The sequence below is a fragment of the Biomphalaria glabrata genome, chromosome 2 (assembly GCF_947242115.1).
Source record: "Biomphalaria glabrata chromosome 2, xgBioGlab47.1, whole genome shotgun sequence".
Taxonomy (NCBI): Eukaryota; Metazoa; Mollusca; class Gastropoda; family Planorbidae; genus Biomphalaria; species Biomphalaria glabrata.
The window spans coordinates 25383842-25410837 of record NC_074712.1 but is presented as its reverse complement, the minus strand read 5'-3'; the positions used below and the strand labels follow the sequence as shown (position 1 = coordinate 25410837).

The 26996-nt window shown below is 35.6% G+C and overlaps 2 protein-coding genes across 4 annotated transcripts in view; both read right to left on the bottom strand.

The window, feature by feature from the left end:
* Positions 1 to 960: 960 nt before the first annotated feature.
* Positions 961 to 4520, bottom strand: LOC129924660 (craniofacial development protein 2-like). Its single transcript, XM_056021131.1, has 3 exons — positions 4444 to 4520; positions 2862 to 2944; positions 961 to 1745 (listed from the first exon to the last, which is right to left on the bottom strand). The coding sequence occupies exons 1-3, from the start codon at positions 4518 to 4520 to the stop codon at positions 961 to 963; spliced, it is 945 nt and encodes a 314-aa protein (XP_055877106.1).
* Positions 4521 to 7017: 2497 nt separating this feature from the next.
* The window catches only part of LOC106072285 (RYamide receptor-like), a 116539-nt gene continuing 96560 nt past the window's right edge, over positions 7018 to 26996 (bottom strand). For 2 of the 3 annotated variants that reach the window (XM_056022093.1, XM_056022092.1), the window contains one exon: positions 7018 to 18424. In XM_056022093.1, the coding sequence (XP_055878068.1) occupies positions 17957 to 18424 (468 nt within the window). In that variant the 3' untranslated portion in view covers positions 7018 to 17956. The remainder of the gene's footprint in view (positions 18425 to 26996) is intronic. The other variant, XM_056022094.1, reaches the window with a different exon arrangement.

Here is a 26996-nt window from a genome sequence, read left to right as displayed (position 1 = left end):
TATGTGTTGCATGAGCCGATTTAGTAGGATGCGTGCAAGGATTTTCCCAGCAATAGAGAGAAGAGATATTCCTCTGTGGTTGTCGCAGATCTGGCGGTTTCCTTTTCGCTTGTATAAATGAACAATTGTGGCATCTTAAAAGTCTTGTGGTATTGACTCTTTTCCCCACATAATTAAGAAGAGCTTATGAAGTCTTTCAATCAGGGCTAATCCACCTTTTTTGTGGACCTCTGCGGGAATGGACTCAGCTCCTGGGGCTTTTCCGCTTGCGAGCTGTTGAATGGCAAGATCGGTTTCCTTTAGCGTAGGGGGGTCATCCATTTTTTCATTTATTGTTACTTGCTGTAGCCTGTCTATGGCCGCTTCATTTATGATGGAAGGTGTATTGAGAACCTTTTCGAAGTGCTCTGCCCAGCGTTTTAGGATTTCTTCCTTATCTGTCAATAGGATTGTCCCATCAGCATTTAATAGAGGGGATGAGCCTGACTTTGTGGGTCCATAGATTTCGTTTATGGCATGGTAGAAGTTCTTCATATCGTGCTTGTCAGCAAATTTCTGTATTGTTTCCACTTTCTTGCTAAGCCAGGTATCTTGCGTTTGGCGTAGCTGTTTTTGCACATTTTTGCGAATGTTAGTGAATGCATCTTTAGTGGACTGGGAGTTTGGGTTGTTCAGACACAATTTGTGGAGCTTGTGCTTTTCGTCTAATAGTTTTCTGATCTCAGTACTGTTTTCATCAAACCAGTCCTGATGCTTTCTCTCCATAGGACCGAGTATGTTTAATGATGTGCTATAGATAGCTTCTTTGAAGCATTCCCAGCTTTTATCTACATTTGATTCAGTTAGAACGGTGGACTTGAGGCAGTTCTCTATTGCATCTGCAAGCGACTTTTCAGTTTTGTCATCTGCTAAACTGGCCGTGTTTAGCCTTTTTAGGGGTTTTGATTTTTGCGGACGTCTCTATGGTTGGATACGAATGTTTAGTTTTGTAATGATGAGGCGGTGGTCTGTTCCACACTCTGCACCACAGCAAGATTTGGTGACACGAATGTCCTGACGGTCAGATTGTCTGGTGATGACGTAATCTATGAGGTGCCAGTGTCTTGAGCGGGGATGCATCCAGGAAGTTCGCTTTCTCATTGGAAGACTGAATATTGTGTTCGATATGAGCAGCTTGTGTTCAGCACAGGTCTGGAGTAGTAATAAACCGTTGCTGTTGTATTGACCTATCCCACATTTGCCTAAGACTCCTTTCCAGATGTGATGGTCAGAGCCGACTCTTGCGTTGAAGTCACCGAGAATGAGTAGCTTTTCTGTTTTTGGAATATCAAGTAAGGTGGAGTTTAGTTCTTCGTAGAACTTTGCTATGACATCATCTGGGTTGGTCATGGTGAGTGCGTAGCAGCTAACAATGGAAATATGTTTCTTTCCGTTTTGTAAAGGCAGCTTTAGGGTCATGAGCCTATCCCTAATTCCTTTGGGAGGCCCGAATAGTTTGGATACTATTGATGTTTTTATGGCAAAGCCGACTCCAGATTCACGTCGTACTTCAGTGCTTCTACCGCTCCAGAAGAAAGTATATCCAGCTCCTCTTTCGCAGAGTTCACCTTCATCTGCAAGCCGAGTTTCACTTAGTGCTGCTATGTCTATGTTGTATCTGTGGAGCTCCCTGGCTACTAGTGCAGTTCGTCTTTGTGGTCTATCAGATGTGTCGTTGTCAAGTAGTGTGCGCACATTCCATGCGCCTATGGTAAGAGGAACTATCCTCGTCTTTTTCTTTGAATATCGACCGCTTGAATAAGGTTCCCGCCAACTGCGGTAGGCTGGCTAGGGTAGTTTTGAGCAGGCAATTTTTGGGGCACCTTTTCTAGCCCTGTCCTCATGCTATGGAGGTGAGAAGTGCACTCCTAAATAGGGCTGCTCAGCCACTCAGGGGGCTGCCGGGGTGTATGGGGTTCTGTCAAACCTAGCATGTGAAGTCTGGACTTAGCGGCCTGTGCGTAACGTCACAAAACTAGACTAATCGGACAGAATGGCAAGTACCAGCACAGTGCTGTGGAGTACTCAAGAGCAGGACAAGACACACAGAAAGTCTCTGGTCATCCACTGCACCCAAACTTGTCCCCGGACGTCTTGACCAAATCTTGCTTCCGGAAAAGGACGGGCTTTAGGGCGAGAGAGTGAGGTCGACGTGTTGCGCGAATCCTCCTCACTTTAATCCAAATTCCAGCGCAAGTCACTTGTCATCCCCCCCCCACCAACACAACCAAACCAAAGTCCTGTGGCGACAGGCAAGCAGTGAAGCGGTAGGTGTGGGCACACTGGAAGCCGTAGCTGCAACCCTGCACACAGGCGGCTCAGGCCATATGGTCGTTCCCCACTGACACAGAGCTGCTTATTCACGGGCCAAACATATATATGTGTGTATGTCGGGGGGGGGGGCGTTATAAAGGGATCGTTTCAGGAAAAATGCGCAGGGTGAAAAGAAAAGGAGGGTTCCTGTAACACAATTAGCTAACAGATAACGAAATGTCGTGTAGGTTAAAGCATGGGGCTACATTTAGTCCATAAAAAACTTTAATGACAAAATAGCTAGTAATCAATCTATGAAGTCCAATGGAGCAGAAAAGAAGTTTTATTAGAATTAAATAAATAACGAACTAGTGTGCTTCTCCAGTTTCAGATACTGGGTACATGGAATACATTTCATCAGTTGTATAACATTATCAATCCCACAGAAATATTATGTAACTTCAATATGAATACAACTAAATACAGAAATAGTCCACTAGAAATAGGGGTCCTCTCATTGCCAGGACTAAAAGTACACTGTTTTGGGTATCGCGTTTTCACTCTCTCACCGAGAGGTCCTTCTCCTGCATTAAGCACGATTTTGGTAGGTGACTCAAAAGCCATAACACGTCTCAATGAGGTCCCAACGAGACTGTTACAAAAATATGTTAAAGAAATCATTAAAAAGTTGCCCGTTTATTAGAAGTTAATAAAAGAAGTGGATGTTCTATCCAAAGTTAACAATATTTAACGTGGGAAAAAATCAAAGGGTGTGTACTGCTTGATTTGTTATATATTATTTATTATATATTTATTATAGATTGTATATTTTGGTCGGGACATTTAATACTTTCTTTAATTTTTTCATCAAGCGGGCTTCAGTTTAACAACCCCCTAACATACTTGTTAACCTACAAATTGTTGTAGCTGTAACAAGTATTGGTACGGCTCACTCTATTTCTCTTTCCTTTTCTCTTTATCTCTCTCTCTCTCTCTCTCTCTCTCTCTCTCTCCGTCTCCTTTTTATTTATTTTTTTCACCCTTCGCATCGTTATGTTCTCTGACATAGACTTTTGACTTGAATTGGAACAACCTGCTTTATACCTGGAAGCTAACTGCAGAACTAGATGGAGAATATTAGCAATAGAATTGAGACATACAGAAAAATCTTAGGTATCACAATATCCGCATCACAAATGTAGATATAAGAAGCAGGATTAATACAGAAGTTGGGCCCCACGATGACCTACTAACTACTATAAAAAGGCAACTTTTAAATCTATGGCCATATCAAAGGTCCTCAGGGCTCGCAAAGACTTTCCTTCAAGAGACAGTACCAGGAAAAAGAAAAAGAGGCAGACAGAAAAAAGCGATGGGAAGACAACATAAAAGAATGGAACCATTGAAAGAGATTCTTTCAAAGGCAAAAGACAGGAATGGAGAAAAACAATCAACAAATCGTGTGTGGTGCCCCAACGGTCAAACAGTCGTAGGGATAGGTAAAGGTGAAGTGGAATTCTAGATATGTACCTTAGTTACTTTTATCTTTTGTCCTTGCATTCTTCAATTATAAGGCAATCAATGTACGGTATTACCATAGTAGACACCACACACTTTTATTAACACCATCAGTTTCAGGCCTCAAGGGTAAAAAGCTTTTTACAAAGGCCTAAATCAGTGATAGGCAAACTTTTTGAGGAACGGGACAAAAAATAAAACAAAAAATTGACTGTAAGAATATACAGAAATCTAGAATTGGATTTTATGATATTAAAATGTAACGAATGCAATGTATGAAGCTACCAGTGTTTCTATCATAGTTCTGCTTCATTTCGGTTCAGCTTCTATGGTTGTTATTATTCAAAGGGAACTGAGAGGCTCATCCATCTATTTCTGACATAGTCAGCTATTCACAAACATTATTACTTCCCTTTATTTATTGTCAAATCAATTTACTATCATTAAATCTAATTGCTTGTATTTTATGCATTTCTCTGTGCTATTAAGTTTGATTAACTGCTAGGCGCAAGGGTAACATCGAATCCTAGTCCGATCGTTAGATCCTGGAAGAACACCTTCTCAACTCAGTAACTGGAGGAAGGCACCCCAAAATTTGCATGCATCGCCTAAGCCCTAAAGTTCCAGATGTACCCTACAGCATCCTTCAGTTTCATCAGACCCTTGCCGCCACAGCATCCTTCAAGTGCAACAAACCCTTGCCACAACATCCTTCAAGTGCATCAAACCCTTGCCACGACATCCTTCAAGTGCATCAAACCCTTGCCACAACATCCTTCAAGTGCATCAAACCCTTGCCGCCATAGCATCCTTCAAGTGCATCAGACCCTTGCCATAACATCCTTCAAGTGCATCAGACCCTTGCCATAACATCCTTCAAGTGCATCAGACCCTTGCCACAACATCCTTCAAGTGCATCAAACCCTTGCCGCCACAACATCCTTTAAGTGCATCAGACCCTTGCCACAACATCCTTAAAGTGCATCAGACCATTGCCATAACATCCTTTAAGTGCATCAAACCCTTGCCGCCTCAACATCCTTCAAGTGCATCAAACCCTTGCCACAACATCGTCCTGTTCCCAGGTGATAAAATCCCCGCTACCGTTGCTTCCCCTGCTCCATAAGGCAGTGTAGGACGATCTACTAACAGGACTAATCTTCTTCGTCTCATCAAGCAAAGTCACAAGTTGGAGACTGTCACCAGCGCTGACTGCACCTTACACTTGGACTTACGTTAACTGGCTGGACAAGTCTACAGCATCTACGCCATAAGGAACCAACTCTGAGAGAGCAACAACTGGCTCTGGAACACTTGTGCTAATTGATCACAACCCATCTCTTTACTATCGACAGCAGCCGAGCGAGGATTTATTTTCTTATCTAAATATACATATTATTTTCATTTGTTGTTATTTTCTTATCTAAATATACATATTAGGCCTACTTTCATTTGTTGTTATTTTCTTATCTAAATATACATATTATTTTCATTTATTGTTATTTTCTTATCTAAATATATAACAAGGGCTTTGTGTGAAAACACCAACCTCCTTTTTGATCCTGTTTTTCCCGAGTGAGTTACAGTCAAGCACTTATCATACAACACAGAAATGTGTTTTGAACATTATGTGAGGCTGAGGCTTCTACTGAAGTAGACGCTTTTTTAATCCCTAATTCTTTTAGAATATTAGAAGTTGGTGGTTTCGTTCAATGCTTATTTTTAGCAATAGTAACACAATAACAAAAGGTGTACGAGATTTACTCTTTCCGATAAAAGAAATTTTTTTAAGAAATAGAGTTTTGCAAAAAGTAACAGAATAAATAATTTGTAATAACAGTATAAAATGTTTAATAAAAAAGCTTTTCAACTTATCAAGCATTGAATACCTACAGAAATATGTTTTTCATACAAGACAATTATAGCATAATCCTACATTAAAAGTCTATTTTAGAGGTGCGCATTGCTATAAACAGTACAATAGCTTAGCATGCGGCCTCCATTTCTGTCAAACTAACAGTAAAATAGTTTGGCATTGTAATCTATATGTGTTTTAGAAAGACATGGTACAGCAATTCAAAAAAAAATAGCATTAACAATAGATTTTAATTTAAACCAGCAAAATATTTAAAATATCTTTTTTTAACAAACAATCGTAATTTCTAAAAATTGTTTACGGATTGGGAAATATTATATTAATATTTTATAAAACGAATTAAAACTAATTTTGTATTTTCTAAAAGCTCATTAATTAAAATAAAAGACAGTGGCGTAGCTAGGGTGGTGGAGGGGGTCCAAATTTGAAAATCCTCCCCCCCGAGCCCTCACTTGATGAGAGCCCCAAATGAGTGTCCGAAATTTATTTTACATTAAATATTTACATCTCATGTCATGATGTCGAAAATGAAAATGCAGGGGCCCCTGAAGAGGTCAAGCGCCCCGGCCCCCAAAATCCCTAGCTATGCCACTGATAGGAGACCTATGGCTTAAGAAGTTCAGTCTAATTCACATTAAATTTGGATAGTCTCTAGGTATCTGACACTTGGGGTATTAAAGTGCCGATCTTCTAGTGCTTGGACATTGAAGCAATGTTGTCAAGAGTTAAGAAGTAGTGAACACGTGAGAGTCAAATAGTTGACCTTTGAACTCTTCAAATACATAATGTCATGATTGAACAATTTTGAATACATATTTACATTGCTTACTGTTCATTGTTATATACTTTTAATATAAAAAGAATATAGGACTAAGAAACATAGGTCTAAAAAACCTGCATACATTTGCATGTCATATGTACACAAACATTTATATATATATATATATATATATATATATATATATATATATATATATATATATATATATATATATATATATATATATATATAACAGCGTATCATTGAAATGTTTAAATCTGCGTGATTTTATTATCTGTAATGGGCTTCAAACTCTTAATACACCAAGAAGATATCTTAATACTCTAAAGTGAAGGGTTAAGACAGACCAGATGTTTCCAGGCACAGTGAAACTGACAATGCCCGAGAAAGTGACAGCGTCATTTTTTTTACGTTCAATTTTTTTTTAGGAGTATATAAGCTTTGTGTAGTTCTAGAAAATACAGAATACTTTGATTATACATATATATATATATATATATATATATATATATATATATATATATATATATATATATGTTTGTGTACATGTGGCATACTACAGAATACTTAGACTATAACTATATATTGTTTGGTAAATCTTATTGTAAAGCCAACATACTCTTCAAGTGCAGTCTTTGAAGAATGAGGAATATGAACCGTTTTCATTCCTACAACGCTATCAAAAACATCCACATACAGTCTACGTGTAAATGTAGTTCTTTATTCATTACTATTTAGAGTCAGATCTTTTTTTTTTCTGAGCATCAAATGAGAAAAGTAAACAATTCAAGGTAAACAACAGATAAGTGAAAGTTCGCTTTAGATTAAAACATATCCAAATACTAATCTCTACTGTCTGTGGAACTCAAATAAACGCAATCTGTAAACAATGTTCCTCCCAACACTTTTTTTTTTCTTTCTAGAAGTAAAACAATTTTGTAAAGTTAACGTCTCCAGTTAATAAAAAAAATAAGAATGGAGTTGATGAAGACATTTTGCTTACATTTGTTTTCTTACCAGAGTTATTGTAAGTACAAATTCGTAAGTTAACTCCTTGTTAGTAATAGTAACAACCTTGTAAGTGGTAAGTGACACCCCCTTGTAAGTAACAAATTAATAACTTGGTTAGTGACAACCCCTTGTAAGTAACAAATTAATAACTTGGAAAGTGACAACCCCTGTAAGTAATAAATTAACAACCTTGTAAGTGGTAAGTGACAACCGTTGTAAGTAAGTAACAGCTATTAATCGTGTGAAAAAAACGTAGACCAAAGCAGTGTTCAAACCTATTGAGAGTAACCCGTAGCAATCTCTTGTCAGTAGAATGTAGAAACCTTTATGTATAAGAAGGCATGATGTATGTGACTCTCATGTAATGACATAAATAGTATTACTCTATAGAAATAACATCACAGTGAGCTGAAGATATAGAGTGTCGCAACCCAAAATGGTAAGTTGGTCAAATCATTTTATAAAACAACGCTTTAAACAAGCTAATAAATAAGCACCAGGGTTATAACAGAAGTCCTTCGTATTTCTTTACTTCAGAGAAATCCTTTAAGATGAACGAGACACACGAGTACATGGAATACATCATACAATAAACTTACATAGAGTTCACTCTGCCAGACTAAATAAAAACAGAAGAGGTTTGGGCAATGAGGCCTTCATCAGCTACAACAAAACAAGCAAAATATATAAAAAAATACTTTTTAAAACAAAGCTTATATTTTGGATCAGTCATGTCATTAAATTTGTATTAGATCGAGACTAACAATAAAAAAAAATCTGTGATTAGAAATATCTTTAAATTTTTTTTGTTTAGCGCAATCTCATGCTTTTAGCGTTTTCAATACGCTATTATCATATCACTTGTCTGGTCCAGTTGGAAAGGGGATAAAGAACGGGGTATCTGTGTGATCGCTTTTGAAATGTATTTAAAAAAAAAGGAATACGTGAATTCGAACTTGCGGGTTAAAGCCTCTCAGGCTTCTCAAGCCAACGCGGTAACCACCTTACTAGTGAAGATAGTACAGTTATCTATTGTTTCTATTTCATGTTTGTGTTCACTAAGCCTCAGACGACAAAGCTTATATTCAGCTTATACCCCCACTTCAGTCAAGTACTATTTCTTTCCCTTGTTTGCGATATCAAACAAGGTAATTCTTTACCAATAGTTAATTAACTAATTGATTAATTGTTTTATTGATTCTTGTGTTGTCAGGTAAAAGAAATAATTGTGCTGAATTTCAGCTTGATTCGAGATTGGGTGTCGAAGAAATAACCTTTACAAACTTTTGGCCAGACAGACAGACAGAGTGAGTTGTAAAAAGAAAAACAATTAACAGAAAATAGGCCAATAGTTAACTCGTGTAAGTTGTAAGTGACAATCTCCTGTATGTAAGAATGAACAACTTTGACAACCTCTGGCAAGTTACAGGCAATAGACATAATAAACATGGAAGCTGATGAAGGTCTCGTGGCCTAAGTTCTAATCATTTTTATTTGGTTTATTGTATTTCCTATACAGCCATTCAACACTGCAACAGTAAATCTTTGTCACAAAATACATGAACATCACTTTTTTAAAAATTGAACGAGACACACACATCCCCTTAAAAAAATCATTCAAGTACATTCTAACCTCAAAATAGTTCTAAATATAATTTGATTGCGCCAAACTATAAACGAAACTAATTGTCTTACTTTCTTCATCCAAGATAGTGAGACCTAAAAAAAATAATGCAATCTTTTTTTCCTTTCCACATCTGCAAACAATTATCTGAGCTTCTTCATCCCCAGGCTCAAGGTGTGTTCTCTTTATAAATGTTTCGAATACAGACCGAACTATTTAATCATTTTCTATAGAGTTAGGATTTTAATCTATTTTAGTTAACACATTTTTGCCGAATCAAATGTTCAATTCAATCTATTTATAAATTGGGATCTACTTTTAAATTATATTTTTTAATGTCTAGATTGTATTAATGTATATTATACCCATAGACATAAATAAATATAGACTGGCCGATAATAGAGTTTTATGAAACGAAAATTTGTGACTTGCATTTCTGTGTACTTTATTTATGTCTAGGAGTTTTGTTTAATCGTGCAATTTTTCAATTTTTAAGAATTCGGAAATCCGAATACAATAGATATACATGTTTTCAAGTTACATGAAGTTATTTCCTTTTTCCAGTCTATATTTATTGATGTCTATGATTATACCAGCAGTACGCACCGGGCTACGCTCGTCGATTTGTTCCTAGGCTTTATATTGTTTTTTATTGTTTTTTAAACATCCTTTTCTTTTTTTTTATTCTAATTAACGGGCCACAGTTTAACGATCAACCTAACATACATTTTTAGCACACAGTAATTTCTCCCACATGGACTTGATTTGGAAAAACCCGCTTCATACTGCGCGCCCGACACATACAAGCTCTAATGGGCACGTTGATTTTAGTAGCACTTTTACTAACATCCACCACCAAATACAAAATGTCATTCGTACAAATTCACGGATTGAGGGGCCCTATGCGAAACGAATTTGCGCGGGGCCTAGTTTTGGTAGGGATAAGGATAATAAGTGAAAATCAAGTTGTTTTTTTTGTTAGAAAATAAATACGTCTATGCATTTTATTTTACTATGTACAAAATCACGATAAAATTATTTTGACGAACGATAGAAGGTAATTTTCCAACAAAAAGCCGATAAACATTCAGAATTGTCTTTTAGACTTATCATCGAGTCTCAACTAGCAAAATATCGAGATCGAAATAGATTTAGATCTATATTTATATGTCAGTGACTATTACATGAAATTAATTATTGGAACTTCTCGTTTTGGTTAAAATTCGCCTTATTATATTTATTAAAGGAACGCTGACAATGCCATATTTTTAATTGCGAGTAGGATTGGAGTTGTCCATACTGAGTGACACCCCAAAATGACCATTTGTCTTTTTTTATAACGTTTTTATGAGTTTTCAGGATATTTTAATAATTTCAGGAGATTTTCATGACTTTTTTTTTCGTATACTTTGGAATTTTAGGAGATTTCCAGGAGCTCCTGGAAAATTAGGAGGACGCGGAAACCCTGTTATAAGTTAAAATGGTTTAATTTAATAATTTACAACTAGAGTTAGCACGGGGCCTATGAAAGTGCGGGGCCCACGGCGGCCGCATAGGTTGCAGTGCCCTAAGACCGGCCCTGTACACATCCCCGTTCACTGGCGGATCCAGGGGGGGAGGGGCGGACGAATTTTTGGTATAGAATACACACAATTTGTATACGAATTTATTACTTATATTAATAATATATACTAATTATTTATATTTCAACCTATTTTTAGATTATTTCGCCCCCCCCCCTTTTCTAGTATTTTGGCCGATTTGGTAGGGTCGGGAGGGGGCGATGGCATCAATCCGCCCCCCACCCCACCATAAACTTTCGAGTGGGGGGGGCGGTCCTATTTATTCGTAGAAATCACATATTGCTAACAGAATCAATTAAATATATATCTATATGATTAAAACTTGTTATTGGTATTTTAACCGGTCTTTATATTATGTCGTTCACCTGTTGGCCGATTGGAAGGGGAGGAGCGAATACCTCCACTGCCCTTCCCATCTAAACCCTTTGAGTGGGGGGGGGGGCGGTCCTACTTTTATGGAGAAATCATAGTATTTGAACAAAATTAGTCGAATATCTATATAATATAAACAGATGGAAGTGCGATACATGCAATCACCTTCGGACAAACCAATACTTTTTCTTTTTGTATTATAGTAAGAAATTACAAAATTAAAATAATTAATTACTAATATAATTTATATATGCTATAAAGTAAATTCTTATATCGAGTCGCCCAACCCCTATTCTTAAATGCAAAATGCAATCATTAGCAGAAATTATAAAAAGGAGCGAGGATTAATCGTTTTCATTTTACCGCCATTCCCCTTTCCAGAGAGAGTTTGTGTAATTTCACATGAATTTATCATAACTATTTTAAGAAAGACTTTGCTTTGGAAAAGTTATAATTCAAACGAAATTTTTCAATATAACAGTCACGGTTGAGATTAGTTCAAAAGCCAAATAACCTTTTCCTAGTCGACTTTTTCCAACCTTTACTCTATCTCATATTTTTCTAGTTAAATAAATTTAGGACTATAACTCACAATTTATGTTCGAATTTTATTGAATATTATTAATTGAATATTTCTTTTTTCGGCGGCGATCCTCAAAGCCTTAATCTAAATATGTGGGGTATCTTATCTTTTCAAAGAACAAATCGGTTGTATTTGCAATGTATTAAAGGACTATTAATTCATATTAGAATATTTTTCCACATTATTAAAAAGGTCCTTTATAATAGAATGAATAATAAGCTGTAGATGTCAGCAGAATGCGTTTCAGACGTGAAAAATTCAAGAAAACGCTTTAGGCGTCGGGGCTTCGCCCCGAACTCCACTGATAACAAATGAGCTGTAGATGTCAGGAGAATGCGTTTCAGCCGTGAAAAATGCAAGAAACCCCACTAATAAGTATGAGCTGTATATGTCAGGAGAATGCGTTGCAGCCGTGAAAAATGCAAGAAAACGCTTTAGGCGTCGGGGCTTCGCCCCGAACTCCACTGATAACAAATGAGCTGTAGATGTCAGGAGAATGCGTTTCAGCCGTGAAAAATGCAAGAAAACGCTTTTGGGTGTCGGGGCTTCGCCCCGAACCCCACTGAGTAAGCTTAAAGCGCTCTCCCAGACCTCCAAGTTTGCAAGAGAAAGGCCTCAACATGACTGTTTTTTTTTTTTTTCACCGAACATTGAGAAACAGTCTTATTTTATTCTCATATATTGAATATATATATATATATATATATATATATATATGCTGTTCGCACGTTTATGCATAGGGTTAGGGTTTACTGGGCGTTAGGGTTAGGGTTTGGAAAAAAATCGCCCCCCCCACTCCAAAGTTCTGGATCCGCCAGTGTCCCCGTTCCCCTTTCTATATTTCTCTCTTGGTATTTTGTTCTCTAAATAAAAAAGAAATATCAATTTGGTTTTATTAACTGTAATCGTTTATTGAATGTAGTAAAATGACAAAATATTTAGAATCTAGATTTTCAATGAAATTAAGAATTTTTGTTTTTTTGACAGTGTTACAATAATTCAATGGACGCTCTCTCTTTCTTTCTCTCTTTCTCTCTCTCGAAAAAAAAACGGAAAAAGACTCTAGATCAGGGGTGGGCAAATTACGGCCCGAGGGCTACATGCGGCCCGCCGGAGTGTTTTACGCGGCCCGCGGACCAACAGAATTCAGGAGTTCTCACAGTATATAATATAAAAATTGAAATCTATTAAATATAACTATAAATATCTCTATAAGTTGTTGAAACTGTCTCATTATAAAAGTTTCAAAGTAAACGAAAAAAGTTTTTATTGGCTATCTTCAATACACAATATATATATAAATTAAAAAAATACACTAGCTAACTGTGTATAATGTCTTTTTATTCATATTTATACAGTATTATACATCCCCTTTTAATTTTTTTCACATTCCTAATAGAGGAATAGCAACAAGAGTAAGCCAATTCTGAAATATTATAGTAAAAGATACAATAATTCACGTATGTTAGGAGATCGTTAAAGCGTGTCCAGTTAAAGAAAACAGATTGGATGTTTCGGCCATAATTAACAATATTGACTCTAAAGCGAGGGAACCAATCAACGGGCGTATCCGGTGTGTATAGCTAGTCAAAATATAGATTAGAGATTTTTTTAAAAATTTCTGCTGATTTCTTCAATTAGAAAAGGAAAAATGTTTCTAAAAATAACTGTGGTGAAATAGTTACTATTTGTTTATGTTTGTGTAACGTCGTGAGAATGTGTTCACAACATTGATCTAGTGTGCTACTGTCCAAGTCTCTTTCGTCAGTTCATGTGTCGTTCTAGTTTAATAAAGCCTTGTTTTAGGTTACTCTTCAGGGTTCCTTTATTTCTTATTACAATTTATTAAACTAGAAATTTTCAATTCTATGGATCTATGTGCCTCACGTATCTTTTTTGGATTTTCGTTCAACACTATTCTCAGTCTGTAAGTAAAAGTAATTATACAAATGGAACGGCTATTTAGGCCAAAAGAGCTAGACATAGAGCCTAGCTCGCCATCGGCTGCCGAGAAGTGGCTGCACTGGCTCAGAACATTTGAGAATTTCATCTCCTCAGTCTCTCACTGTGAGATTGACAAAAAGAAATTACTGGAAAACTACGTTTCTTCGAGCGTATTTCAGTACATAAGTGAGTGTACCACGTTCGAAGAATCAATCAAAGTTCTACAAAATGTCTACGTGAAGCCTAAAAGCGAAATTTTTGCACGGCACATGATAACTCTTTGTCGACAAGAGAACGGACAAACCGTTGACTCCTTCCTACTTAAGCTTAAAAGTATGGCCAAAGACTGTGACTTCAAAGCTGTCACCGCTGAAGAACACAGAGATATCTTCGTAAGAGACGCCTTCATTACTGGACTGGCTTCAAACAGCATAAGGCTGCGACTCTTAGAGAAATCTACTTTAACTCTACAGTGCGCCTATGAAGAGGCAAGACAACTTGAATATGCCCATAACCATGCCATGGCGTATAACATCTGCTCTGAAACTCCCTGTGGAGCTAGCGCCGACGAGGAGAGCCTTTCTCCAACGACAAAAGTAGAACACGAGGTGAGTGCGGCGACTAGTAAAAGATGTTTCTTTTGTGGAAACAGCCCACATCAACGCTTTAGATGTCCGGTCCGCGACGCTACATGCAACTTGTGTGGTAAGAGGGGCCATTTCCAGAAAGTCTGTAGATCGACCAGACAGACACTCAAATCTATAACCTCAGCCATAGTGAAAGCAGATGATGAGACGTCTCGGACTACAACCGTTGGATCTTCCTGGGCATCGACACCAGCGTCCGGTCTTACTAAATCTACTATTTCAATACTCGTCAATGGAGTACCATTGAAGGCTCTCGTAGATACGGGGAGCAGTGAAAGCTATATATCTTCTTCAATTGCTAAAAGGTACAGATGGAAATTAGAAACGTCCAGAAACAGAATCTACATGGCCTCTACACATCTTTCTCGCACTACTCACGGCCATATTTTCGCAAAAATAAAGTACAAAGATGAACAATACGAAAGTGTTAAGCTCTCACTACTAGATGGACTAGTATCTGATGTAATCTTAGGGCTAGATTTCATCAGCCAGCATGAAAAACTGATGATCCCATTTGAGGGAAAACGGAGCACTCTCCAGGTCTGTACGCTGAAAGCTGCACGAGTTGAAGCCCCTCGCCTCTTCGCTAATCTTGCTCCTAACTGCCACCCCATAGCCACTAAATCTAGAAAATATTCTATGCCTGACTCCAAATTCATTCAAAATGAAATCAAGAGACTCCTATCTGACAAAATTATTGAGCCTTCCACGTCCCCGTGGCGAGCCCAGATAATTGTAACAACTAATGAAAGGCACAAAAAGAGAATGGTTATCGACTATAGCCAAACCATCAATCGATTCACTTACCTCGACGCGTACCCCGTGCCAAAAGTTGATGAACTGGTGCAGGAAATATCTAAATAATCAATGTACAGTACATTTGACCTCAAAAGCGCTTACCACCAGATACCTATCAGGGATGATGAAAAGCAGTACACGGCGTTCGAGGCTGGCGGAAAGCTTTATCAGTTTTGCCGCATTCCTTTTGGAGTGACAAACGGAGTCGCTGCATTTCAAAGGACGATCAACACAATAATTGAGGAGGCAGGGCTACAGGACACGTTCGCTTACGTGGATAACGTTACCATCTGCGGACTTGACCCCAGTAGCCAGAATCTACAGAGATTTCTCAATGCCGCTAAAAAGTACGGTATCACCTTCAACAATGATAAAAGTGCTATTGCGACTAATAAAGTATGCCTCCTAGGCTACGAAATCTCACAAGGGCAATTAAGACCAGACCCCGAAAGATTTCAAGCATTGAGAAACCTACCTCCACCACAAGACATGAAATTACAAAGCGGGTGATTGGACTACTGTCCTATTATTCTCAATGGATCCCAAATTTCTCCAACAAGATCCATTTATTGGTAAACAACAAAGCCTTTCCTCCCCCTGAACAAGTTCAAGAAGCTTTTAAACAGCTAAAACACGAACTTGAAAACGCTGCTGTGTCGACGATAGATTACAATCGACCTCTAACAGTCGAAACAGATGCCTCTGACATCGCGATTGCCGCCACTCTTAATCAAGAAGGCCGTCCTGTCGCCTTCTTTTCAAGAACACTCACGAATAGTGAACGCAGACACTCAGCAGTAGAAAAGGAAGCATACGCTATCGTAGAAGCCCTGAGAAAATGGCAACATTACCTTATCAGTAGACCCTTCACATTGGTTACAGATCAACGCTCAGTGTCTTTTATGTTTGACCAGCAGAACATGGGCAAGATCAAAAACGAAAAGATACAAAGATGGCGACTGGAGCTTAGTTGTTTCCAATATGACGTCGTATATCGACCCGGGAAACAAAACGCTGCGGCGGATACCTTTTCAAGAAACCACTTTGCGTCAGCAATGACTGGAGAAGACCTCAAACTGTTACACAACAACCTCTGTCACCCAGGGGTCACGAGACTCCTCCATTTCGTTCGGACTAAGAACTTACCTTTTTCCTGCGAGGACGTCCGCAAAGTGGTAAACCAATGTAAAACTTGCGCTGAACTGAAGCCTAGATTCTTCAAACAGTTTTCAGGCACCCTCATCAAGGCTACCCAACCATTTCAGAGAGTAAGCATCGATTTTAAGGGGCCACTCCCATCTGCTACTCACAACAAATACTTATTAACAATGTTGGATGAGTACTCACGCTTCCCATTTGCCTACCCATGTCCCGATATGTCCTCATCTACTGTCATAAAGTGTTTAAATCAGCTGTTTTCCTTAGTTGGGATGCCAGAGTACGTCCATTCTGACAGAGGTACGGCCTTTATGTCGAGGGAGGTGCAATCCTTTCTGCACGAGAGGGGAATAGCTACAAGTAGAACAACCGCTTTTAATCCTTCATGCAACGGACAAATTGAACGACTAAACAAAACTCTATGGAACGCTGTTACTTTAGCACTGAAAGACCTGAATCTCCCGAACTCGAGATGGGAGCTTGTCTTAAACCAGGCCCTATACTCGATTAGATCATTACTATCTACGGCAACAAACGAAACTCCACACGAGAGAGTTTTCCGGTTCAACCGGAAATCCTCCTTCGGGATATCTATCCCCACTTGGCTATCTAGCCCAGGTCGAGTGTTGCTGAGAAGAGAGAACCGATCTTCAAAGTATGATCCTCTCACGGAGGAAGTCGACCTGCTGATGTGTAACCCCCAATATGCCGTCGTACGGTTGCCCAGCGGTAAAGAGGAGACGGTCTCTCTAAGACGCTTGGCTCCCACCCCCTCCCCATCCACAACAACAAGTGAACCTTCGTTCTTCCCTCAGGGTGAGGATAATGAATATCCTCCAGAAACTCAAAACACGGAAGTACCAGTAAACACCCCTACGGTGATACAAGAAAGGAAAGAACCCCTGGTAGGCTCTGAGGACCTCCGAGCGCTTCCTCTTGAAAATACCCCAATTGACGCTCAGGAACTCGCTAGTGACTTCCAAACTGTAGAACAGGATAGTCAACCCCGTTACAACTTAAGAGAGAGAAGAACCAGACCGAACTATAGAGTCTAGAGTTGTTCCTCTATTGCACTACTTATGTTCTACATAAACTGGCATTGTTTATCTCTTGCTACTGATACTAGAGTTTACTTTTCACTTACTTACGTACATGTTTACTTACTACACTATTTGTTAATACTTAAAACAGAAACTATTAATTGTTTATAAGTCATACAACAGATACTGGTTTTTAGGTTTCTTTGCATCACCATTCACTATTGTTTACTAGAGAAATTAATATTTCGACACTATTTATTGATCTATTGATAATCTATTGTATTACAGGCACTGGCATTCTCTCTTCATTTATGCTATTGGCCTACTATATTATTATACTTGCTATTTTAATTCTAGGCGGGGTGAATGTGGTGAAATAGTTACTATTTGTTTATGTTTGTGTAACGTCGTGAGAATGTGTTCACAACATTGATCTAGTGTGCTACTGTCCAAGTCTCTTTCGTCAGTTCATGTGTCGTTCTAGTTTAATAAAGCCTTGTTTTAGGTTAATCTTCAGTGTTCCTTTATTTCTTATTACATAACCCTAACAATAACATTGTAAAAAGAGATGGTAGAGACTTTTAAGAGTGCCTTCACATTCATCAGACCAGTCACATTCTAACACAATGAGATCACATCTTTGACATCCTTTGCAAATATAATATGCGCACTGCATCAACACCACAAATAAAAACATCCTTAAAAAAAACACAACCACTAGAAGTAAATTTATAGATACATGTCATTTGTTAAACCTTTTAGTTTAGTTCCTTTCTTCAGCGATTTCCATTCATCACAAGAATCAGCCCGACTTACATTTCGATGTAACGCATGTACTACTCCAACTGTGGATTTAGTTTGAAGAGACTCAACGCTACCATACATGTCTGTGTCTCTGTCCCATACGTCACTCTTGTTAGTCCTCAATGAGAACCGTTGTTGTAGCCGCTTTTGTTTATGCCGGCACATGGTGGTCAAATGTTTGAGACTCTTTCGAAATGTTGCGTTCAAGGAGAAATACACAATAGGGTTGTAACAGGAGTGAGACATGGCCAACCAGTGAGCACAAAGCCAAACCAGCTCCATGTGAGGGTTGTTATAGATGGTTGGATTGCTATCTCCAACTAAAGTAATCACATGCAAAGGTAGCCAGCAGACAGCGTAGATAGATACAACAATAATAATCATTTTCACCAACTGTGGAGAGAAAAGGTAGACTATAGTTTATTTACACTTGGTAGACAATAGTTTATTTACACTTGGTAGACTATAGTTCATTTACACTTGGTAAAATATAGTTCATTTACACTTGGTAAACTATAGTTCATTTACACTTGGTAGACTAGTTCATTTACAGTTAGTAGACTAGCTCATTTACACTTAGTAGACTATAATATATTTACACTTAGTAGACTATAGTTTATTTACACTTAGTAGACTATAGTTTATTTACACTTGGTAGACTATAGTTCATTTACACTTGGTAGACTAGCTCATTTACACTTAGTAAACTATAGTATATTTACACTTAGTAGACTATAGTTTATTTACACTTAGTAGACTATAGTTTATTTACACTTGGTAGACTATAGTTCATTTACACTTAGTAGACTAGCTCATTTACACTTAATAGACTAGTTCATTCACACTTAGTAGACTAGTTCATTTACACTTAGTAGACTATAGTTTATTTACACTTAGTAGACTATAGTTTATTTACACTAAGTAGACTAGTTCATTTACACTTAGTAGACTAGTTCATTTACACTTAGTAGACTATAGTATATTTACACTTAGTAGACTATAGTTTATTTACACTTAGTAGACTATAGTTCATTTACACTTGGTAGACTAGCTCATTTACACTTAGTAGACTAGCTCATTTACACTTAATAGACTAGTTCATTCACACTTAGTAGACTAGTTCATTTACACTTAGTAGACTATAGTTTATTTACACTTAGTAGACTATAGTTTATTTACACTTGGTAGACTAGTTCATTTACACTTAGTAGACTAGTTCATTTACACTTAGTAGACTAGTTCATTTACGTTTAGTAGACTATAGTTTATTTACACTTGGTAGACTATAGTTTATTTACACTTAGTAGACTATAGTTTATTTACAATTAGTAGACTATAGTTTATTTACACTTAGTAGACTATAGTTTATTTACACTTAGTAGACTATAGTTTATTTACACTTTGGTAGACGATAGTTTATTTACACTTAGTAGACTATAGTGTATTTACACTTGGTAGACTGTAGTTCATTTACACTTAGTAGACTAGTTCATTTACACTTAGTAGACTATAGTTTATTTACACTTAGTATGCTATAGTTTATTTACACTTAGTAGACTATAGTTTATTTACAATTTGGTAGACTAGTTTATTTACACTTAGTAGACTATAGTTTATTTACACTTTGGTAGACTATAGTTTATTTACACTTTGGTAGACTAGTTTATTTACACTTAGTACGCTATAGTTTATTTACACTTAGTACGCTATAGTTTATTTACACTTAGTAGACTATAGTTTATTTACACTTTGGTAGACTTGTTTATTTACACTTGGTAGACTATAGTTTATTTACTCTTGGTAGACTATAGTTTATTTACACTTAGTAGACTATAGTGTATTTACACTTGGTAGACTATAGTTCATTTACACTTAGTAGACTATAGTTCATTTACACTTAGTAGACAAAAGTTTATTTACACTTGGTAGACTATAGTTTATTTACACTTGGTAGACTATAGTTTATTTACACTTTGTAGACTATAGTTTATTTACACTTGGTAGACTATAGTTCGTTTACACTTAGTAGAATATAGTTCATTTACACTTAGTAGACTAGTTCATTTACACTTAGTATACTATAGTTTATTTACACTTAGTAGACTATAGTTGATTTACACTTGGTAGACTATATTTCATTTACACTTAGTAGACTAGTTCATTTACACTTAGTAGACGATAGTTTATTTACACTTAGTATGCTATAGTTTATTTACACTTGGTAGACTATAGTTCATTTACACTTAGTATGCTATAGTTTATTTACACTTTGGTAGACTATAGTTTATTTACAATTTGGTAGACTAGTTTATTTACACTTAGTAGACTATAGTTTATTTACACTTAGTAGACTATAGTTTATTTACACTTTGGTAGACGATAGTTTATTTACAATTAGTAGACTATAGTTTATTTACACTTTGGTAGACTAGTTTATTTACACTTAGTAGACTATAGTTTATTTACACTTAGTAGACTATAGTTTATTTACACATTGGCAGACCATAGTTTATTTACAATTAGTAGACTATAGTTTATTTACACTTTGGTAGACTAGTTTATTTACACTTTGGTAGACGATAGTTTATTTACACTTAGTAGACTATAGTGTATTTACACTTGGTAGACTATAGTTCATTTACACTTAGTAGACTAGTTCATTTACACTTAGTAGACTATAGTTTATTTACACTTAGTATGCTATAGTTTATTTACACTTAGTAGACTATAGTTTATTTACACTTTGGTAGACTAGTTTATTTACACTTAGTAGACTATAGTTTATTTACACTTTGGTAGACTAGTTTATTTACACTTGGTAGACTATAGTTTATTTACTCTTGGTAGACTATAGTTTATTTACACTTAGTAGACTATAGTTTATTTACACTTTGGTAGACTAGTTTATTTACACTTGGTAGACTATAGTTTATTTACACTTAGTAGACTATAGTGTATTTACACTTGGTAGACTATAGTTCATTTACACTTAGTATGCTATAGTTTATTTACACTTAGTAGACTATAATATATTTACACTTAGTAGACTATAGTTTATTTACACTTAGTAGACTATAGTTTATTTACACTTGGTAGACTATAGTTCATTTACACTTGGTAGACTAGCTCATTTACACTTAGTAAACTATAGTATATTTACACTTAGTAGACTATAGTTTATTTACACTTAGTAGACTATAGTTTATTTACACTTGGTAGACTATAGTTCATTTACACTTAGTAGACTAGCTCATTTACACTTAATAGACTAGTTCATTTACGTTTAGTAGACTATAGTTTATTTACACTTGGTAGACTATAGTTTATTTACACTTAGTAGACTATAGTTTATTTACAATTAGTAGACTATAGTTTATTTACACTTAGTAGACTATAGTTTATTTACACTTAGTAGACTATAGTTTATTTACACTTTGGTAGACGATAGTTTATTTACACTTAGTAGACTATAGTGTATTTACACTTGGTAGACTGTAGTTCATTTACACTTAGTAGACTAGTTCATTTACACTTAGTAGACTATAGTTTATTTACACTTAGTATGCTATAGTTTATTTACACTTAGTAGACTATAGTTTATTTACACTTAGTAGACTATAGTTTATTTACACTTGGTAGACTAGTTCATTTACACTTAGTAGACTAGTTCATTTACACTTAGTAGACTAGTTCATTTACGTTTAGTAGACTATAGTTTATTTACACTTGGTAGACTATAGTTTATTTACACTTAGTAGACTATAGTTTATTTACAATTAGTAGACTATAGTTTATTTACACTTAGTAGACTATAGTTTATTTACACTTAGTAGACTATAGTTTATTTACACTTTGGTAGACGATAGTTTATTTACACTTAGTAGACTATAGTGTATTTACACTTGGTAGACTGTAGTTCATTTACACTTAGTAGACTAGTTCATTTACACTTAGTAGACTATAGTTTATTTACACTTAGTATGCTATAGTTTATTTACACTTAGTAGACTATAGTTTATTTACAATTTGGTAAACTAGTTTATTTACACTTAGTAGACTATAGTTTATTTACACTTTGGTAGACTATAGTTTATTTACACTTTGGTAGACTAGTTTATTTACACTTAGTACGCTATAGTTTATTTACACTTAGTACGCTATAGTTTATTTACACTTAGTAGACTATAGTTTATTTACACTTTGGTAGACTTGTTTATTTACACTTGGTAGACTATAGTTTATTTACTCTTGGTAGACTATAGTTTATTTACACTTAGTAGACTATAGTGTATTTACACTTGGTAGACTATAGTTCATTTACACTTAGTAGACTATAGTTCATTTACACTTAGTAGACAAAAGTTTATTTACACTTGGTAGACTATAGTTTATTTACACTTGGTAGACTATAGTTTATTTACACTTTGTAGACTATAGTTTATTTACACTTGGTAGACTATAGTTCGTTTACACTTAGTAGAATATAGTTCATTTACACTTAGTAGACTAGTTCATTTACACTTAGTATACTATAGTTTATTTACACTTAGTAGACTATAGTTGATTTACACTTGGTAGACTATATTTCATTTACACTTAGTAGACTAGTTCATTTACACTTAGTAGACGATAGTTTATTTACACTTAGTATGCTATAGTTTATTTACACTTGGTAGACTATAGTTCATTTACACTTAGTATGCTATAGTTTATTTACACTTTGGTAGACTATAGTTTATTTACAATTTGGTAGACTAGTTTATTTACACTTAGTAGACTATAGTTTATTTACACTTAGTAGACTATAGTTTATTTACACTTTGGTAGACGATAGTTTATTTACAATTAGTAGACTATAGTTTATTTACACTTTGGTAGACTAGTTTATTTACACTTAGTAGACTATAGTTTATTTACACTTAGTAGACTATAGTTTATTTACACATTGGCAGACCATAGTTTATTTACAATTAGTAGACTATAGTTTATTTACACTTTGGTAGACTAGTTTATTTACGCTTAGTAGACTATAGTTTATTTACACTTAGTAGACTATAGTTTATTTACACTTTGGTAGACGATAGTTTATTTACACTTAGTAGACTATAGTGTATTTACACTTGGTAGACTATAGTTCATTTACACTTAGTAGACTAGTTCATTTACACTTAGTAGACTATAGTTTATTTACACTTAGTATGCTATAGTTTATTTACACTTAGTAGACTATAGTTTATTTACACTTTGGTAGACTAGTTTATTTACACTTAGTAGACTATAGTTTATTTACACTTTGGTAGACTAGTTTATTTACACTTGGTAGACTATAGTTTATTTACTCTTGGTAGACTATAGTTTATTTACACTTAGTAGACTATAGTTTATTTACACTTTGGTAGACTAGTTTATTTACACTTGGTAGACTATAGTTTATTTACTCTTGGTAGACTATAGTTTATTTACACTTAGTAGACTATAGTGTATTTACACTTGGTAGACTATAGTTCATTTACACTTAGTATGCTATAGTTTATTTACACTTAGTAGACTATAGTTTATTTACAATTAGTATGCTATAGTTTATTTACACTTGGTAGACTATAGTTCATTTACACTTAGTAGACTATAGTTCACTTACACTTAGTAGACTATAGTTTATTTACACTTTGGTAGACTAGTTCATTTACACTTAGTAGACTATAATTTATTTACACTTAGTAGACTATAGTTTATTTACACTTGGTAGACTATAGTTTATTTACACTTGGTAGACTATAGTTCATTTACACTTAGTAGACTATAGTTCATTTACACTTGGTAGACTATAGTTCATTTACACTTAGTGGACTATAGTTCATTTACACTTGGTAGACTATAGTTCATTTACACTTTGGTAGACTAGTTCAATTACACTTAGTATGCTATAGTTTATTTACACTTAGTAGACTATAGTTTATTTACACTTTGGTAGACTATAGTTTATTTACACTTAGTAGACTATAGTGTATTTACACTTGGTAGACTATAGTTCATTTACACTTAGTAGACTATAGTTCATTTACACTTAGTAGACAAAAGTTTATTTACACTTGGTAGACTATAGTTTATTTACACTTAGTAGACTATAGTTTATTTACACTTTGGTAGACTAGTTTATTTACACTTGGTAGACTATAGTTTATTTACTCTTGGTAGACTATAGTTTATTTACACTTAGTAGACTATAGTGTATTTACACTTGGTAGACTATAGTTCATTTACACTTAGTATGCTATAGTTTATTTACACTTAGTAGACTATAGTTTATTTACAATTAGTATGCTATAGTTTATTTACACTTGGTAGACTATAGTTCATTTACACTTAGTAGACTATAGTTCACTTACACTTAGTAGACTATAGTTTATTTACACTTTGGTAGACTAGTTCATTTACACTTAGTAGACTATAATTTATTTACACTTAGTAGACTATAGTTTATTTACACTTGGTAGACTATAGTTCATTTACACTTAGTAGACTATAGTTCATTTACACTTGGTAGACTATAGTTCATTTACACTTAGTGGACTATAGTTCATTTACACTTGGTAGACTATAGTTCATTTACACTTTGGTAGACTAGTTCAATTACACTTAGTATGCTATAGTTTATTTACACTTAGTAGACTATAGTTTATTTACACTTTGGTAGACTATAGTTTATTTACACTTTGGTAGACTAGTTTATTTACACTTAGTAGACTATAGTTTATTTACCCTTTAGTAGACTATAGTTCATTTACACTTAGTAGACTATAGTTCATTTACACTTGGTAGACTATAGTTCATTTACACTTAGAAGAGTATAGTTCATTTACACTTAGTAGACTAGTTCATTTTTTATAGCTTTTATATAGCGCTACTTTCATGCTTATAGCATGCTCAGAGCGCTTTTGGTCCAATCTCATTTGTGGACCGGTGGGGGGAGGGGGTATGTAGGAGTTGGTTTTCCGAGCTGCTTTTAGGCGCTCAGTGAACACAACTCTGCCCGAGTCGGGTGTCGAACCTCGAGACCCCTTCTAGGTAGCCAAGCCTAGCCAAGTTCAAGCGCACTTGGCCTCTCGACCACGCTTCCCACCATTTACACTTGGTAGACTATATTTCATTTACACTTGGTAGACTATAGTTTATTACACTTAGTAGACTAGTTCATTTATACTTAGTAGACTATAGTTCATTTACACTTGGTAGACTATAGTTCATTTACACTTGGTAGACTATAGTTAATTAACACTTAAGCATATTTAGAATTCTGAAGGTTGGCATCAGTAGCTGTTAATACATAATTTAAATTTAAGCGGTTAATCTCCCTTGCTAAGTGTCACGATCATCAATGGTGTTGATGTCACTATCTAAGATGGTGCCACTGTCACAATCAGACTTGAACTATATTGCACCATCAATGATCGTGATTGCCGAGGATCTTGAAATGATCTTTCGATAAGATGATCGTATAGAAGTAGACAGATCTATGTTGATAATACGATCATACAGAATGTTGCCAATTGATAAGAGGATCATCTAGGTCTAGGAGTTACTACTTGACAGATATGATGTCTAGGAGTTACTACTTGACAGATATGATCTAAGTACGTTCTAAATTCAATGAAGAAACTTCTCTTCGTCCAAAAACAATTACTTTAATTAATAACTTGAAAAAACTATTCACAAATAGTTACAATGGTTAAAATTGTACTTGAATTGACTCTACACAATAGTATATCTGAGTCTTGATACAAATAAAATATATATTCTCAATTTCTCGTTACATACAAGTTAGATGTTAATACTACAACTTCCGAGACAAGACTGAGGCTATTTTGCATCTTCGCCGGGTTTCAGCTCGTAATCACGTGATCAACAACTTACCGCTCCCAGACCAACCAATCATTGCAGTACAACAATTAACTTTCGGAACCAATGGAGTTCATTTAATTACATGCTTGGTTTTTTTCCCAGCTATGTCAAGCTATGTCGGCAAACAACCCGAAACTGTTACCATATATGGTCATAGTGTACTTGACACTAAGCCTACAGGATGAAATTTATAATCTATGTGAACTAAGAATACAACAGTATTGGCAACACTTTCGACACGAGCACGGTTATAATTGTTGATAGTTTGTAATTCATAGTTTTTGAAATTCTTTCTGAAAATATTGAACCCTGCTTTTTACCTTCCCGAGCAGACCACTTCCGGGTTGATTTTAAGTTTTGTGTTTCCACAAAAACTTTCTTTGTAACCTTGTCTTCAATCATGTTATAGAACCTAAACTTTACATTTAAAAAAAGCATGAAAATAAAACTTTTTTTGTAGTGTACGGCAAACCGACTATGTGTTAGAAAGGCCTGGTCTATGCAGCCCCAGTAAGTCTGCTGTTTGGTAAACAATGAAGGCTGAAGGTCAAAAGGAAGGTTTTCATATTTTGTATCAAGACAAACAATGGTGCCTTTCGTTTTTCGAAATCACGAGAATATAAGAACCATAGACTTATATATTATATCTAGACTGGAAACCGGAAATAAATTCTTATCCGCGACTGATCGATTCACAGACTTATACATATTGTTACGAATCTCACTATCCAGGCTCTCTGCAAACTGCACCACACGACACCAACTTAAAGAACTTGACAACTCAGGGCTCCAAAATAACGTAATAGTTTAATGTCAATAAATAACAGCCAATACTGTACAATTGGCAACACGTAACACAGTCTGTACAAATATCTCTCCGTATCAACCGTACCGCCGTATCAACTCTTGCACTGGCCTCTCCGTCTCGTTCCGGGCTTGCACTGGGTTCAATAGTTCAGGACTGACTTCACACACTAGGCTCGTTGTGTCGGACTCGATCGCAGACCAAGATCAAGACGCCAGCCGTCTCAACTGTACTTGACAGTACTCCGCACTGAACCGTCGT